The sequence below is a fragment of the Bolinopsis microptera genome, chromosome 3 (assembly GCF_026151205.1).
Source record: "Bolinopsis microptera isolate Bmic1 chromosome 3, MBARI_Bmic_1.0, whole genome shotgun sequence".
In the NCBI taxonomy this organism is placed as follows: domain Eukaryota; kingdom Metazoa; phylum Ctenophora; class Tentaculata; order Lobata; family Bolinopsidae; genus Bolinopsis; species Bolinopsis microptera.
The window spans coordinates 9,058,706-9,075,913 of NC_087074.1; the positions used below are offsets into that span (position 1 = coordinate 9,058,706).

Here is a 17,208-nt window from a genome sequence, read left to right on the forward strand (position 1 = left end):
TAACTTTACAGGTAAATACTTATATTTATTTTCTCTCTTTTCGACCAAAAGTCGAAGAATATCTGTTATCTGCTGTCATCAATACAACTTGATAAAGAAGCGCTCACTGCAGAGTCTTGTTAAGTTGCTGTGGTTGAAGTATATCCCTCTAGATCAGGGACAAAAGGAAATCGCGGCATGTACGGAATCGCGATTTTTCCCATTATTTGCGACAAATTTTATGTATAGTTTAATGTATAATCTGTTAAGGGGGGGGGGGGGGGGGGGGGGGGGTTCACCCTGATTTTTTTGTGAAACTTGGTTTCGAGATAGCAGTTGACCAACAAACTAGGACCAGTGACCGAACTTTTGAGGGGGTCCCGGACCCCAACCGCCAAACAGTGCCCGCGGGGCAGCCACGCCCATATTTGGTCCAAATTAGGCCCAATTTAGCCAAATACCCTGAACATGCCCAAAATCCAAATTTTAGGTGCTCTACTTGTAGCTAGTGGTCCCCTGAACTCGTATATGAATTTCCATCAAGATTGGACAGAAATGACTGAGTTATGAGCAAAAAACCATATGACCATATTTGGGCATACGCACCAAATTCTGAATTTCGCATTGCGAATTTTGGAATTTGGCCGCCAAATTTTTTTAAAGGCCTAACTCAAAATTCTGTCCCAAAACTTAAGGTCGAAATGCGATTCTACGTTGATTCTGAAAATGTCATGCAAAAATATTGAAACCCTATTGAGTTCTATTGTTTTGAGCGAAATCAGTTTTGCAAATATCGCAAACTGAGATATGGGCAATTTTGTTCATTTTTTGCGATTATTTGAACACAGAATCCACAGTTAGGTAGATACTGAGCTGATAATCATAGACTCATAGAGAATGTGTAGTATAGGCTTACCTTCCATATAAAGTTGGTTTTATTCAAAAATATTGATATTTGACCAATATATGGGCCAAAATCGATCAAATTTGGTGCGTATGCCCAAATATGGTCATATGGTTTTTTGCTCATAACTCAGTCATTTTTTGTCCAATCTTGATGAAATTCATATACGAGTTCAGGGGACCACTAGCTACAAGTAGAGCACCTAAAATCTGGATTTTGGGCATGTTCAGGGTATTTGGCTAAATTGGGCCTAATTTGGACCAAATATGGGCGTGGCTGCCCCGCGGGCACTGTTTGGCGGTTGGGGTCCGGGACCCCCTCAAAAGTTTGGTCACTGGTCCTAGTTTGTTGTTCAACTGCTATCTCGAAACCAAGTTTCACAAAAAAATCAGGGTGAACCCCCCCCCCCCCCCCCCCCCCCCCCCCCCCCCCCCCCCCCCCCCCCCCCCCCCCCCCCCCCCCCCCCCCCCCCCCCCCCCCCTTAATAATCGCGGTATCGCGATTTTTGGCCAAAATAATCACGAAATCCTGTTGTCCCTGCTCTAGATTTATTGTTATTGTGTGGTTGGTGTTAGAACTAATATTTTAATAAAAGCTGTTAAAACTTACACCCTCGTCAGTAACACCTGTCCGGTATTTTAACTAGATCTGTTAAATTTAGGGTACATCAGGTTATTAAACGGTTAATGAATAATTATGCGGTGTGAATCTATATGTTATTTCATAAATCAATCTACCTAACATCAATATATTGGCCCCACCAATGTATTGATGAAATTATTTATTATTAACAATTTATTGTCATAAATTGTTAATAATAGATAAACTCAAATACAACATAAGAATAATCAATATAAGTACTGACAAACTGATAACATTGCGTCATCTTACCGTATCTCTTGCACTGAGGCTGGGAGGACCATGTCCCGTTATCTTGGCACGTCACATTCTTTTCTCCTACAACTACAAACCCCGTTACGCATTGTATCTTGAGACTTGTCCCTACTTGTTGATCGTCTTGTTGCAGTAAAGAGTTAGTAACGTTCAGTGGCTTGCAAATGTTTCCTGATAAAATTTTCGTGAGATGACCTGTACAATTTTAAAATACATTTTAACATGATTGCAGCCATAACCGAAATTGTTGCCAAAACAGAAATTTTACAATTTTGCAATTATGTTATCCTAGAGTTAGAATAACAAATTTTATACTTTACAGGTCTCTGCAGTGAGTCGTGAAATGGCATCTATATTAAATTTGCAAGACGTTTTTAGACACTGACAAATAATAAGTTACCTAATTCATATTTGTAGTGTGTGCAGACTTTATCGATCTTAATTGGTGATCGAAATCTCAATCCTGTCATCTTGTTCCTCATTGCACACATGCTACCGTCACTGTGATCCTCATATACCCACGTGACCTCCATAACATCATCAAACCAGACTTGCAACTGAGTAGTTGTCTTCAGGAAGGTCAGAACACCAGCTCGTTGGAGGAATCCTTCTGTTCCTTTCAGAGTGTAAGCACATTTATAGGCCCCTATAGATCCTGTTGTAAATAAAAAACCAGCTTATTCCTCCCATCGTCCATCTGATATCGTTAGATCCATCTATCTTCCTATCAATCTGCATCTGGAACTTCTTACCCTCAACTAGTTCGTATACATATGTGCTTTTGTCCTCGGGAACTGGGAACCACATGCTGTACTGGGTACCTAAGATGTAGATGAGTAAATACCATCGGTTTCTATAACTAGTACATATTATATTTCTACAATATAATAAGCTATTACATAAAATAATTTAATGAAAATAACAATTATTTAAATGGCATTGATTCTATCAAAAAGCAAATAAAGTTCAAATAATTCTGCTTTCTTTGCCGCAAAATTATCAGCCAAGTGTTCATTAGAAAAATAACATATTATGAACTGTTTCTCAAGTTAATACATACCTTCTACACTGGGCGGGAGTCCGATAAGAACTGTAGCTATCAGTAGACTGACTAGTATTGTACTCATATCTCACTATAATAGAGTATAAAATATAATTATATAATCGACTTGAATCCCACAGTTTCAGTGGTATTCAACGTCTAAAAAGGAAAATAAACCAGATTTTGAATAATAGAATAAGAGGGGATTGGGAAGGAGCTTCTAGAAGGTGTGACATAATGAGATTAAATCGAGCAAGAACTTGACTTGTGAACTATTTAATGATTTCAATCTTAGCAGGGTCGCCAGCTATTAAAATCTTTATCGCGCTCTTAGTTCTTATTCAAATCTTCGTTAAATTTAATGTGGTTTCTCAGGATCTTAAAGAAGTAAATTTGATGCAGCCAAAGTATAAACTCTCTTTAAAATTTTGACGCAAACGAATAAACAATGTAAACAACAACACCGAGAGGACACGAAAGAAAGCTGAAGCGCCTCAACTGATACAAAGATTAGCAACCTGCTAGTTAAGAGCGCCTACCTAACCGTGAGAAAGGGTGGAGTACGGGACGTCATAACTCAACAGCAAAATATTATCTAATTAAAACAGCTCATGAGCCATTATCAGGGCGAGGCGTAAAGTAGGGGTTCCTGTTAAGTTGACGTTAATTATATTGCTAGTTTTAGAAGGCCAAGGGAGATGGTTATAAAAACGAATAGATTATGTCTTTAGCACTAGCACATGATACTGATCTCATGGTGGGAGCTAATAACCTAACTATCCTAACAAATGATCTGGTCGAGGCCTACCGACAGTTGCGCTCATTTCCCGCACATTAACAGGCCATTAATGGGTTTCCAATCAGTGACGTGATCTGATTCGTCACACTGCCAAACTGCCTACTTATATAGCAAATATGTTATGAGAGGAGAGAGAGCGAGAGAACGTGAGACAATTTAGTATCACATTTGGGTCACAAAATGATCAATTAAACCGCTTACCAGACTTACCCACGACCGATTAAAAAACCTTAATCATTTGGCTTCGTCAGAGTTTTGTCGGCACTATACCGAAAAAACCAGTACCATATCTCTTACCGTTTTCTTGATTTAACCATTCGTAAATTACAAACAGACGCACAGACATATTTATTGAGATTATTAGTATAGATAACATTAACACAGAATAATATTCTACCAGTATAATTTTTATTTGCTTTAAGTATTTGCTTTAAGTCTATATCTCTATATGTCTATATATATTATATTTCAAGATTGACTGGGCTCAACTGTCGTATCTGATCAAGCAGTTTTGATTCGTCATCTTCCCATGGTAGCTTGACCTAGATTGGGCGCAACTGTCCGGCAGCCGAAAATCTCGGATTTAATTAGTTACAAATTTAAATGGCTTTTCATAACAGTCTAGTTTGAACATACCTTCATCACTGACTGAGAATCCGATCACTACTACTGACATTATTAGGGTAACATCATGTATTTTTCTCATCCTTTTCTGCAGATTATTTTGTTAAGTTCGATGTATCGTTCCAAAATTGATTTATAGCATTGTTTCATACCACCCTTCACGTAATGCATCGTCAAATCATTCTAATACTCTTAATCTTTTAACCATTAGATAAGTTATGTCCATTGACCATTCGAAAGTATAAATAAATGTTTGATCTCGACGTTGGAAGGCTCTGAATTCTGATCGGCAGGGCCTACTAAATGTTCGCGCCTTATACTACTTTTGTCCATGTCTTTGGAATAAAAGAAATTTTTGGGCCGATTTTGAGCAATCTTGTAGTCCAAAAATAGGAGGCTGATCCCAGGAAAAGTTGTTTTTTTAGAGGTTTAATCAATTTTAAAGCTCTTCTATGAACTGTAAACGAAGGACAGCTATCTTAGGAACTCAAATCTTTTTGAATTATGAAAAAATATTGATCAGAACAAAAGTTGTGCCCATTTATATGACCAAAATTTTCTGAAACACCAAAATTGTTCCTGTTATTTTCAAAAATTTCGTTTAAAATCACGATTTTTTGGATTTTTATCAATTTTAACTATAATAATTGTGATATTTTGATTTTTCATCCATATGCATCTGGTCTAGGATGCAAAAAATGCCACAAACATGGAGAATAACTAAAATATGTCAATTTAATAGCAAAATTGAGCTCATAAATTATCTAAAAATGCAGCAAATTTTACCCAATTTTTGAGTTTCTTAATTTTGTAAACAGAGTTCCCCCAAAAGTGCCCAAAGTGATTCTTATTGCATCTGATAGGGAATTGTCTAAGCTTTCTGATGATACCATGCATTATACCGAACTATTGCAAACCAACAACGATTTCTGTCGTTAAATACCCCAAAAATTGCCTAAAATACACGCCATAAAAAAGGCGCGGTCAAAAATCAGGTGAAAATGTTAAAGTCACACAGTTTTTTTTAGATGGCTGAGTATTCTTAAGTACTATACTATATTTCAATTATTAAAAACTGCCTTGATCAGGCATTTTAGCCCAAAATAATAAATATTAGGCAATTTTTGGCTAAAAAAGGCAAAATTTCTTGACAGTGAAAAATGCTATTTTTTCACGCGACGCCATTTTGGCATCTTGCAAAGTTTTTAATTACGGTTTCTTGCATGAAATCGGGCTAGCGTTTTACAATAAGGAAAGCTTATTTTAAAGAAATTTAAGAAAGTCGATTTTAGGCCTATGCTAGCATGGTAGCCCACTGTGATCTATCATAATATTATTATGAACACAGCTGTCGTAGCACATGCTGAACTTAGTTGAGCTAATAAACCAACTATCTCACATGGTCTTGCCGAGTGATGTGCCGTTATAGTTACAAGGCCACTTTAAAAATTAGATGCAATCCTACAAGGGCCTAGTAAGAATCGGTAATCGAGTTTGAATGGTGTTATCGGCCCCGCTCCGAAGTTCAATTTGCTGTTATCAATATTTACAATTGAAACAGTCGCATTTAGTGGACAAACGAGTCATTGTAAAATATAGAAGCAATAAAATCATCGGTGCCAAATAAAAATATTCAAAATTCAATAAAGTATCTATTACTCCCTCATCCCTCATCACTCATTAAATATATAAAGTCTCTGATTATAATTTATGGACAGAATCTTCAAAATAATAAGATCGATAAATTATTATATTATTATTAAGTAAAACCAGTTCTTAATGTTTATAATTGTGCCTATCCAAATTTGATTAAGTCTCTGTGATAATATGATATTTAAAGTTTGTTCACTGCTTTGGTCTTTAGGTATTAGGTAAGAGAAAAGGGGAGGAGAGTTCTTCAAAGAGATCCATGAAGTTGATATCATGATCCATTTTAAGAGTGATCGTTTGGTCGGGGAATTAAGATAACAATTGAAGCAATCAGAATTAGTGAGCAAACTGTCGTTTCGTGACATAGATAGTAGATACCGACACGTATAATTTGGCAGTGACAAATTAGCACCGATCATTGGGATAGTTTTATCTATATCATGAATCGAGTTGTTTGCTTACTAATCTCAATTGTTTCAATCATTTTATGGTCCTGCTTCACTGCTTGTCAGTTAGGCACTTTCTGGGAATTTAAATCAATAACTTGTTAGTAATTATCAAAAACTTCGCCATGTACAATTTAAAGGCATTTACACAACAGATGCTTCACATATCAGGTACTATCTCGAAGAGTCTTCCACGCTGACAAAGTTTGCTAAACGGTTAAAAAGATCTTCAATTTACTTTTCAATAGTCTTGTTTTATAGATATCTATGTTAAGTGAAACTTAAAGTTTGAATAGCCCAGCCCTGATAAGCTCCTGCGAACTTATATTTTTCATGCTCTAGCCATCACATCAGCGCTCAGCTTCATATTGGTTGATATTTTAATTTAATATAGTATTAATTTAGCTTTTAAAGATCTGAAACTCACCTAACTTTACACATGTTGGAGTTGTGACACTGGAGAAGGTTGTACCCTCAGTACAAGTGATAGTGTTGCTGCCTCTCAGTAGGAACCCCTCTTCACATGACACTGTCAGCACTGTTCCTGCTTCTACCGGGAATGTTGCTTCTGTTGTGAGCTGACTCCAGGCTGGATCCAAACCAGTACATTGTTCCTTATCTGGAGAGTTAAAACGAATAGTTTATATTTACATGAGAACTTATTGAACGTCATCAACGTGAATATGGTTTCAAAACAAATATTCCCAAATCATCACTTTTTATTGTAAAGGATAATTGGGATGAATTACCAAGTTCATATTTGTAGTGTGTGGAGACTTTATCGATCTTATTTGATGCCTTAAATCTCAATCCTGTCATCTTGTTCTTCATTGCACACGTGGCACTTTCACTGTTATCCTCATATACCCACGTGACCTCCAGAACATCATCAAACCAGACTTGCAACTGAGTGGTAGTCTTCAGGAAGGTCAGAACACCAGCTCGTTGAAGGAATCCCTCTGTTCCTGTTAGAGTGTAAGCAACACATTTAGCAGCCCCAATAGTTGCTGTTGTAAATGTGAACCAGCCTACTCCTCTCATATACCATCTGATATCGTTAGATCCATCTATCTTCTTATCAGTCTGTATCTGGAACCTCTTACCCTCAACTATTTCATTTACAAATGTGCTCTTATCCTCAGGAACTGGGATCCACTCACTGTACTGGGTTTCTAAAAAGTAATGATGTGAAAAAAATATGTAGAATGAATAAAAACATTCGAGACAACATGTTTACTTTATACCATCGTGAGTTGTTATTAACTGATCATCTATGAACTATTTGGTCACAGAAAATAGCCAATTTGCTCACAGAAAATGTCCAATTTTGAGATTTTAAGTTTGATAAACATTAAACATACCTTCAGTACTTGCCATTGAGAGTATGATTATCAGTAGAGTGACTTGTATTCTAATCATTCTTATAAACTGCAGAGTAGCTTATTACGTATTCAATAATTGTAACAGGCCAGAATGACGGTTATTATAATGTTCTCAGCTGCTTTATTTGAAACTTAACAAGAATTATTATTCTTGTAAGAGGTATTAGTGACTAGTTAGCCGATATAGAATGTTTGGATTATACGAAGCTCATTTATTAGACAATTACACACACTTATTCGATAATAACATCTGACCGCAACGTTGCAACAAAACTCATCTTAGAAACGAAGGTGAAGGATAGAAACATTATATGGGAGGCACTCCAAATGATACAATCAGATTCACTATACTGATCATGATTATAAGAGCGCTCACGTGAACACGCGAGAATACGTGCGCTGTTGGTAAGTAAATCACAGGGTGTCATCTGTGACAGATTATATAATTAAAGTATGACACAAAGTATACTGTACGAAGCTTCTGAGTTCTGATGGCGATCACTAACAAAATATAAAACACACACCAGTCCTACTATCACATACTGAACTAGAGCTAGAACGTTGAAGCTAATAACCAAGAACCATCCCAAACCTGGTCGAGTGACGTTGCATGGTAATTACAATGCCCCTCTAAAAAGAGGAAATTAAATATGATCCTACTTCTGTGGTGAAGAAACTATTGTTAATTAAGTTTGACTGGTGGCCCTGCCACTCTACCACTTTGCCGCTGAAGAGCAGTTTGCTCTTATCTATCTATTTATGAAGCCAGTACGTGGGGAATGAGAAAACTAATAAACTTAAGTTTTAAAGTTTTGCCACGTGCTAATTATAACATTAGCTCCTGCGGCCCTGTTCAGACGTCAAGTTGATTAAGTTGAGCTTGTAATAAGATGGTAAATAAAGAATTAATGTCCTTACTGTTAGTCTTCAGACGTTGTCTAGCGCTGATGTCTAATTTCTGACTAACTTTATTGCACCTGCCTTATCAATTATATTAACTATATCAAACTCAGCTGTTCTCGAAATGAAACGGAGTAAGATCATGAAAAAAAAACTGAGAATTTATTTATTAAAACATATAATTAAAGTTGTCTTATGAAATAAATCAATAAAGTAAAATAAAATTACCAAGCCTCCCCAAATAAAGAATCCTCTTTAAATAAATGTCGTGTATATTTTTTCGAATACATACATCATACATGTATTTTCAGGGCTTATACTGCTTATTTACTGCTTATTTAAAAATGTAATCTCAATCATCTCAATCATCTTAAGTTTCACGTGCAACTGTCTATTTCCTATGGTATACTGAGCTGGGTGCTGTCTATAGCAATCCACTACAGCTCTTGCTGCTCGTGGGTCTGTATAGTTCACAAAAGCATAGTTTGAACGTCCACGACCTCGACCCTTTCTGAATGACACATTTCTTATTTGTCCGATGGGGCTGGCAAAAAGATGTGTGATCTCTCCGCTGTTAGCAAATTGAGGAAGATTTCCTACAAATATTGTGTCAGGCATGTTTGCTAGCTCACTGGAACTAGGTTCCTGGCCATCTTCTTTTTGCCAATTACTTGGACCGGGAAGTGACTTATCTTCTTCAAGTGTCCAGTCCAAATGTCCTGAACTCACTGGCAGATCGTCGTGCAGCGGATCTGTTTCCTGGTATTTCCCTGACTCTTCAGATTCAAGAACAGCCTTTTGAGCAGCTTCGTGCAAGATTATTGTTTTCATAAAGTCTTCATCTAGCAGGGTTGAAATAATCATTTTGTAATTTCAGCAAGATTTTATAATTCTCGGCTGAAAGATCGTCTGCTCCTGATAAGGTGTTGATAAATCCGGAAAATTCTTTCTCGTCCAGAAAAATTGAGTTAAAACGGAAAAAAACATGGTTTTCCAGGACAAATTTTATATTACAAGATGAAAGTGATATCCACTTTTTAAAACATCTTTTGAATTGTTTGGGGCACTGCTCTAACATCATCACCCAATCGTCTCCAGTCAGAGTTTCTATACCTGAGTCGACTTCTATCCCTGAATCTATAACATTAGTGGATTGCCCAATAATAGAAAGTACTGTTTGTTTCAGCCCATCCAACTCCTCAGTGTCAAGACAATTTGATAGCTTGAGCCAATGCAAAACTTCTGTTATATCAATAAGAACATCATATTCTTCATGGTCCTCTTTCAACCACTGCAACGCCTTCTCTGTTAATTCCTTGATCTTATACCAACTTGCAAACTTGAATATAACATCAATGTTGGCGGATGAAAACACTAAAGTCGCTCCATGAAGGAACATGAGACACTCAACGAGAACCCTCTCACTGTTCTCAACATCTAGAAACTCATCGAGCATTAAAACACCACCATCTTCTCTGATTTTTCTTTCGAGTACTTCGCTCTGTTGGCATAGCAAGACCCCGGAACAGAAGATACGTTCGGTTCCAAAACATGCTGTCACTTTGTAGGGAAATGTAGGATCGTTGAAGAATCTGCTGTAATCTTTGTTCGCCATGTCTTCGTAACACTTAACTAAAGAAAAGATTTTCATTAAAAAATAAGTCTATCGTAAAGATTTTAGAATATTTTATAAGAGTTTAAACTCGAAATCGGGTCTTATTGACTAGGTGAAAAATAGCAAACAAACTTCGTGCAAATAGCATGTCAAGTAAAAGTGCCAGCACACCTCTTTGTGAGGTGGAGTGAGGTGGAGTGGGCGATTTACGGGTCAAGTTACAAACTGTAACTGCAGGTCAAGTTACAACTGTTAAATGGGACCACTTACTGCATGACAATGTAACATTCATTTGGTAAACGTCATTTGGTAACGTAAAATTAACTTACAAATACAAAATTTGTTCAGTAAATGCACGAAAGACGAAACTGATGTGTGGAACATTTTTTCCAACTCCTTTAAATTTTGAAAACATCGAATCAGAAGTGGAAGGGGCTGGAGTTTTACAATACAATTTCTGAATTAGATTGTACAGTTGTTGTTGACAACTTGTTGATGTTGATTCGGGCAGTTGTGTGACCAGGTTCACAACAATATAATAATACCATAATAATATAAAAAGTATAGTAAATCAAATCCTAAGAAATACACTTTAAAAAAATTCTTATTGGTAAACAATACTCGTACTAGACGAATCCTAGTACGTTTATAAACGGGCAGAAATTGTCGCCGAATAGCACACAAAACGTAAACATGATAAACTCGCAGTGTGAACAGATTAGGCCTCTAGTACATTATACATATTTCAACAAGTTTCTAAAATATTCAAATTAGTAATCGATGATAGGTCATTCAAAATCCCATAATGTGAATAATTTGATACTGTCAGACTTTCCCGCTGATATTAAAAATGAAATCGCTAAATCGGGCTTGACTCTTTCATTGTATGAAAATATAAAATAGCTAACAACAATCTAACCAGCTTATGTTTTCAGCCACCACCAATACGCCTCTGCATTCTTGGACCTAAATCATGTGGCAAAACTGAACAAGGACGATCTCTAGCTCGAAAGCTAGGACTCTTCCATATTTCATTCCACAAATTCTTGGAGGAGATGATCATTCCAAAGGTATGTTCCAGAAATTAAGGATATTACGATGTAGATATTGTTACAATTATAATACTTTTGGTATCAACTAGGTTATACCTCTAAAGTCAAGTGAAGATGAGAGCTATTATTTATCAACTGGTAATACTCCCTGGTCCTTATTCAGGTCAAGGTGAGAGCGTGGGAAAGTGATCATGAGGAAGAGCCCCCTGCATCACCTGATGAGGGTGATGACGATGATGAAGACGACGAGGAGACTAAAGAAAGGAAACTTGCGCTCGAGATTGCCAAAAGTGAGTTTAAACATTTTTCTGTCGAACATCCTGCTCAATATCTATGCCATCAGTTGACCTAACCGTTTGCATTTCAACTAGTCTTTCTATAAGGTGTGTGTCTAAATTTTAAGGAAGTTAAAATAATCGCTTGACTATCAGACTACAAAACAAACATGTTACAAATTTTGCCCTATTTCGGTATACACCTTCAACAAACATTCTCCAATGTAACGAGTAGCAAACTTTCTACCCACATTTCAGACACTAAAGCAGTGGATCTAGATGACAGTGTGCTCCAAACACCCTCTGGTAAAGATTACCTTGTGGCTGAGTTCACTGAAAACACAGTCGCTCAGTTTGAGAAGGCTCTCCAAGTTAGACGTGCTCTGATTGCTAAGAGAACCGGGAAAGAGGCGGACGCAGAAGAGGCCTTGAGCGAGGTAAGATAAATTTATATAATTTTATGGATTCTTGGTTACGCTCATGACTCCAACAAAATATTCATTAATCTTTTCGATTTGAATGATTGAATAATGACTTCAAGTTCGCTATCACTAGTGTCATAACAAGTTTAATTGTCTAAGCTGGAGGAAGCGGTACATAGCAGTTTAGTTGAGGGAGAAGCGTTACCTCCTGAGATTCTTGACCAGATCGTTGTATCGTGGTGGACTGAAAACCCCTTCAAGTAAGTTCAACATTTGTTCAACATAACAAGGTAACAACCATTCAAAATTATTTCGAATCTTATCATATCCATGTCGTGGCATTTGTAATCGCTGTTTTTACTCATTTTGAGCTCTCTTATCTCTGATCGTAAATTGAGATAATGCAGCGTATGAGTTATAGTGCTGTTGAGTATAATTTTGTTAAAGAGATCAGTCTGTATTGGGTTTTCAACAAAGACCCAAGTTTGTACGATTTAAATGACACTGTATAATGCTACAAATTATTTTCTTAATCTAAAAATATATCCAATTACGTCGATATAAACTTTACAACAAACTTCCCCTTTCAGAGAAACTGGATTTATTCTAGAAGGATTCCCCCGACCCCTCAAGAAGCAACCTTTATGACAGACACAGGATTGTTCCCTGATGCTTGTATCATACTGGAGGTGGAAGATGAGCAAGCTGGTGACAGACAACTTCCGGGTAAACTGCAGAAGTGGAAGAATAAGATGGCTAAGAAACTGGCTAGAAGACAAAGGCATATGGAGAGAAGGAGGATAAAGAAGGTGGGTCAATCACCGGTTGAAATGATTAATTTGTTGAATACTCTATGTTTTTATTAATTTTAGAAAGCTAAGATATATTAATTGAGACTTTCTAACATGCTTCCCATCGTCAAGGAAAAAGAAAGAAAGAAGAAGATCCAAGAGAAATTTGGGGAGCTAAAAGCGGAACGTGAGGTGAGACTTGAAGAAAGGAGAAAAGAGAAGGAGGAAGCTGCTAAATTTGGCGAAGTGCCAGAAAGTGACGGTGAAGAAAGTGAAGAAGAACCGGAGATTGGGCTTAAAGACGTCGTTCTGTCAGGTAGTTTACTTTTTCACGCTTAAATGATAAAATTTTGGTCGGAAATTCTATTTCGGGCTAGTTGGATCGTAAGAGGGCACAATTCCACCGCCATATTTTATTAACTTCTAGTTTATTTTAAACTTCGCTAATTGAATACCATAACCATGTAGACGAGGAAGATGAAGACGATGAGGACGATATGGGAGAGGAAGATGACGAGACTGAAGAGGAAGCAGTTGATAGGATCAGGGGAGAAATATCTGACAGATACGATACCGACATGCAAGTTATATCTCAACTACAGGTTCGTCGCAAAGCTATTTTTTTGTTCTTTTCATAATCTTCTGTCGACTTATGATTCTTGGAGTTTCCCTCTACAAACAAACTATGCTTTCTGCAAAATTTGTATGAGAAATAGGATAAGGTCTTAACTCCTGATTATTTATTTTTCAGAACACACTGGAGGATTTGAATATTCCACGTATGTTGATAGACGCATCTCGTAAACCCAAAGTTGTGTTTTACTCCCTCTGTCAACAACTCCGGTCTATAACTGATTTCAGAGAGAGCCTCTTCTCGCAATGTTTAGCTGTCAGGGCTAGGCAAGCTAACGAAATGCTCGCTAGAGGGTATAAACAGAGTAGCAGATTTGGCAGATGGGATCCTGTAGAGGTAACTGTTTCTTTCTCTGAATTAACCACATTTATGTAATGATTCTGTGATATTGATAATTGTATTTTAACATTTAAGGCAACGCTAAATAATCTGGAAGAGGTGACTGAGATTTAAATACCTTACTCCTTATTTCAGTTGGAATCGGGCTGTGCGATACAGCCCTATCAAGCTCCTGGAAGACTGACCTATCCCGTGGTGTTCAGAGCTCACACTTACTTTATGTCCAGTCTTGAAAACCGACAGAAGTTCATGGACAATCCGCTACACTATTTGAAACTGGACTCACCACCTCCCGTAGTTCCGGTCAAATTAGCACTGGTCGGACCTCCAAAATCTGGAAAAACGATGTGTAAGTTTGTTTTCTCTTTCTTTGGTATTACTAATAAATTTCGATTGATTATTTTGACATTGCAGGTCTAACTTCTCTAGGAAGAATGCACCTTTATGTTTATACTTACAGGGTGAGTTGAAAATAGTGTGTGGAAAGTAAATGGCTCTAATTTTTTTGACAAATGAAATTTCCACTTAATTTTTGCATATTTAGGTAATGAAAATATATACTTTTTATAATAATACAATTAAAATACTTAATAATTAATAATTTGCTCAACCCATCGTCCTTTATTAGTTAGGACATATTGATAACGTGTAAGACAATTGTCTATAGCCGACTTGACTGTATTATGGGGGCAGGGGGGTCTTCATGGAAATTGTCTCAAAGTCGACTTTTTAGTTAGTTGTTTCTGATAGAGGGGAGTAATATCTGTCAGATGCTTTTGATGCCGTGGAAAAATATCGTTCCTAGCCGAAATTATTGCCGGTCAAAGGTCAGCGCGTGTGTGGTAATTGTATTGCGCGAGCGATTTTTGATCGCGTGCCCTGAAAATCGAGTCTAAAAATCTATTTTCTCCTACATTTTTTGAGCAATCACCCTGAAACTTTCAGTATATGTTTTAAGGATCATTTAAAAGAGATGAGCCAGACAGAATTTTGAGATAGGCCTTTTAAAAAAATTTATTCGATTTTGAAAATCTTGGACCTCGTTTTTTGATGATTTTTTGAGGTCGACGATTTTCAAAATCGAATAAAATTTTTTAAAAGGCCTTTCTCAAAATTTTGTCTGGCTCATCTCTTTTAAATGATCCCTAGAACATATCCTGAAAGTTTCAGGGTGATTGCTTTAAAAATGTAGGAGAATATAGATTTTTAGACTCGATTTTCAGGGCACACAATTTGAGAACCCCATTAGGACGAATTTAAGATTTTTTGGAAAACTGCCAAAAATCAACCAAATTATGAGTTAGAATCAAATGAGAGGCAAGAATGAAATATGTAAAGTTTATAAACTGATAGCAATTCACCTTTCAAAATTTGCTCCTTCATAAAAAAAATTATCGATTTTTACTTTCCACACACTATTTTCAACTCACCCTGTAAATTGTAATTTCAGTGGCAAGAAGACTGGAAAGAGATCATGGTATCGTGTGTTTATCAGCGGGTGAAGCCGTAAGGCAGTTCGTGACAGAATTCCCCACCAGTAGTCTCACAAGAGAAATGGAGACACATCTAAAGGCTGGCGTTACTTTACCAGATGCTCTCGTCGTGCAGGCTTTGGAGTCGATTATGTTGAGCCAGCGATGTCAAACCAGAGGGTAACTTCAGTTTTCACATTGCATCCCGATTAATTTGATATATTTTGCGAGTTGGACTTTCTGTTCCATTTGTTCCGCGGAACAATATTTGACGAAAGTCGATTATCTTGAGATCCTACTGATAAATTTTCTTTAAACTTTCCACATAGTTGTATGGCTATGAGACGGATATTCTGTGCGATTTTGTGCGAATTTCTATGTGCCAAACCTGATATATGACTTCAAACACAAGAAAATATCTCAAAATGGCGGTTTGTAGCGGAACGCAGGCACATATTTCGAGATCCTACTGATAAATTTTCTTTAAACTTTCCAGATAGTTGTATGGCTGTGAGACGGATATTCTGTGCGATTTTGGGCGAATTTCTATGTGCCAAACCTGAGATATGACTTCAAACACAAGAAAATATCTCAAATTGGCGCGTTCTAGCGGAACGCAGGCACATATTTCGAGATCCTACTGATAAATATTCTTTAAACTTTCCAGATAGTTGTATAGCTATGAGACAGATATTCTGTGCGACTTTTGGTGAATTTCTATGTGCCAAACCTGAGATATGACTTCAAACACAAGAAAATATCTCAAAATGGGGGTTTCTAGCGGAACGCAGGCACATATTTCGAGATCCTACTGATAAATGTTTTTAAAACTTTCCAGATAGTTGTATCGCTGTGAGACGGATATTCTGTGCGATTTTGGGCGAATTTCTATGTGCCAAACCTGAGATATGACTTCAAACACAAGAAAATATCTCAAATTGGCGCGTTCTAGCGGAACGCAGGCACATATTTCGAAATCCTACTGATAAATTTTCTTTAAACTTTCCAGATAGTTGTATGGCTATGAGACGGATATTCTGTGCGATTTTGGGCGAATTTCTATGTGCCAAACCTGAGATATGACTTCAAACACAAGAAAATATCTCAAATTGGCGCGTTCTAGCGGAACGCAGGCACATATTTCGAGATCCTACTGATAAATTTTCTTTAAACTTTCCAGATAGTTGTATGGCTATGAGACGGATATTCTGTGCGATTTTGGGCGAATTTCTATGTGCCAAACCTGAGATATGACTTCAAACACAAGAAAATATCTCAAATTGGCGCGTTCTAGCGGAACGCAGGCACATATTTCGAGATCCTACTGATAAATATTCTTTAAATTTTCCAGATAGTTGTATGGCTATGAGACAGATAATCTGAGCAAGTTTGGGCGAATTTCTATGTGCCAAACTTGAGATATGACTTCAAACTCATGAAAACATCTCAAATTGGCGGTTTCGGAAAGATATTTGACGAAAGTCGATTATTTTGAGATCCTACTGATAAATTTTCTTTAAACTTTCCAGATAGTTGTATGGCTATGAGACGGATATTCTGTGCGATTTTGGGCGAATTTCTATGAGCCAAACCTGAGATATGACTTCAAACACAAGAAAATATCTCAAAATGGCGGTTTCTAGCGGAACGCAGGCACATATTTCGAGATCCTACTGATAAATTTTCTTTAAACTTTCCAGATAGTTGTATGGCTGTGAGACGGATATTCTGTGCGATTTTGGGCGAATTTCTATGTGCCAAACCTGAGATATGACTTCAAACACAAGAAAATATCTCAAATTGGCGCGTTCTAGCGGAACGCAGGCACATATTTCGAGATCCTACTGATAAATTTTCTTTAAATTTTCCAGATAGTTGTATGGCTATGAGACAGATAATCTGAGCAAGTTTGGGCGAATTTCTATGTGCCAAACTTGAGATATGACTTCAAACTCATGAAAACATCTCAAATTGGCGGTTTCGGAACG

At 37.0% G+C, this 17,208-nt stretch overlaps 1 protein-coding gene across 1 annotated transcript in view; it reads left to right on the forward strand.

Moving 5' to 3' along the window:
- LOC134812262 (adenylate kinase 9-like) overlaps positions 1-17,208 on the forward strand; it is a 57,983-nt gene that overhangs the window by 26,424 nt on the left and 14,351 nt on the right. Inside the window, 11 exon segments of the mRNA XM_063819545.1 lie at positions 11,171-11,305; positions 11,451-11,577; positions 11,821-11,999; positions 12,144-12,244; positions 12,575-12,603; positions 12,606-12,793; positions 12,908-13,091; positions 13,244-13,377; positions 13,527-13,745; positions 13,884-14,097; positions 15,199-15,400. Of these exon segments, the coding sequence (XP_063675615.1) occupies positions 11,171-11,305; positions 11,451-11,577; positions 11,821-11,999; positions 12,144-12,244; positions 12,575-12,603; positions 12,606-12,793; positions 12,908-13,091; positions 13,244-13,377; positions 13,527-13,745; positions 13,884-14,097; positions 15,199-15,400 (1,712 nt within the window).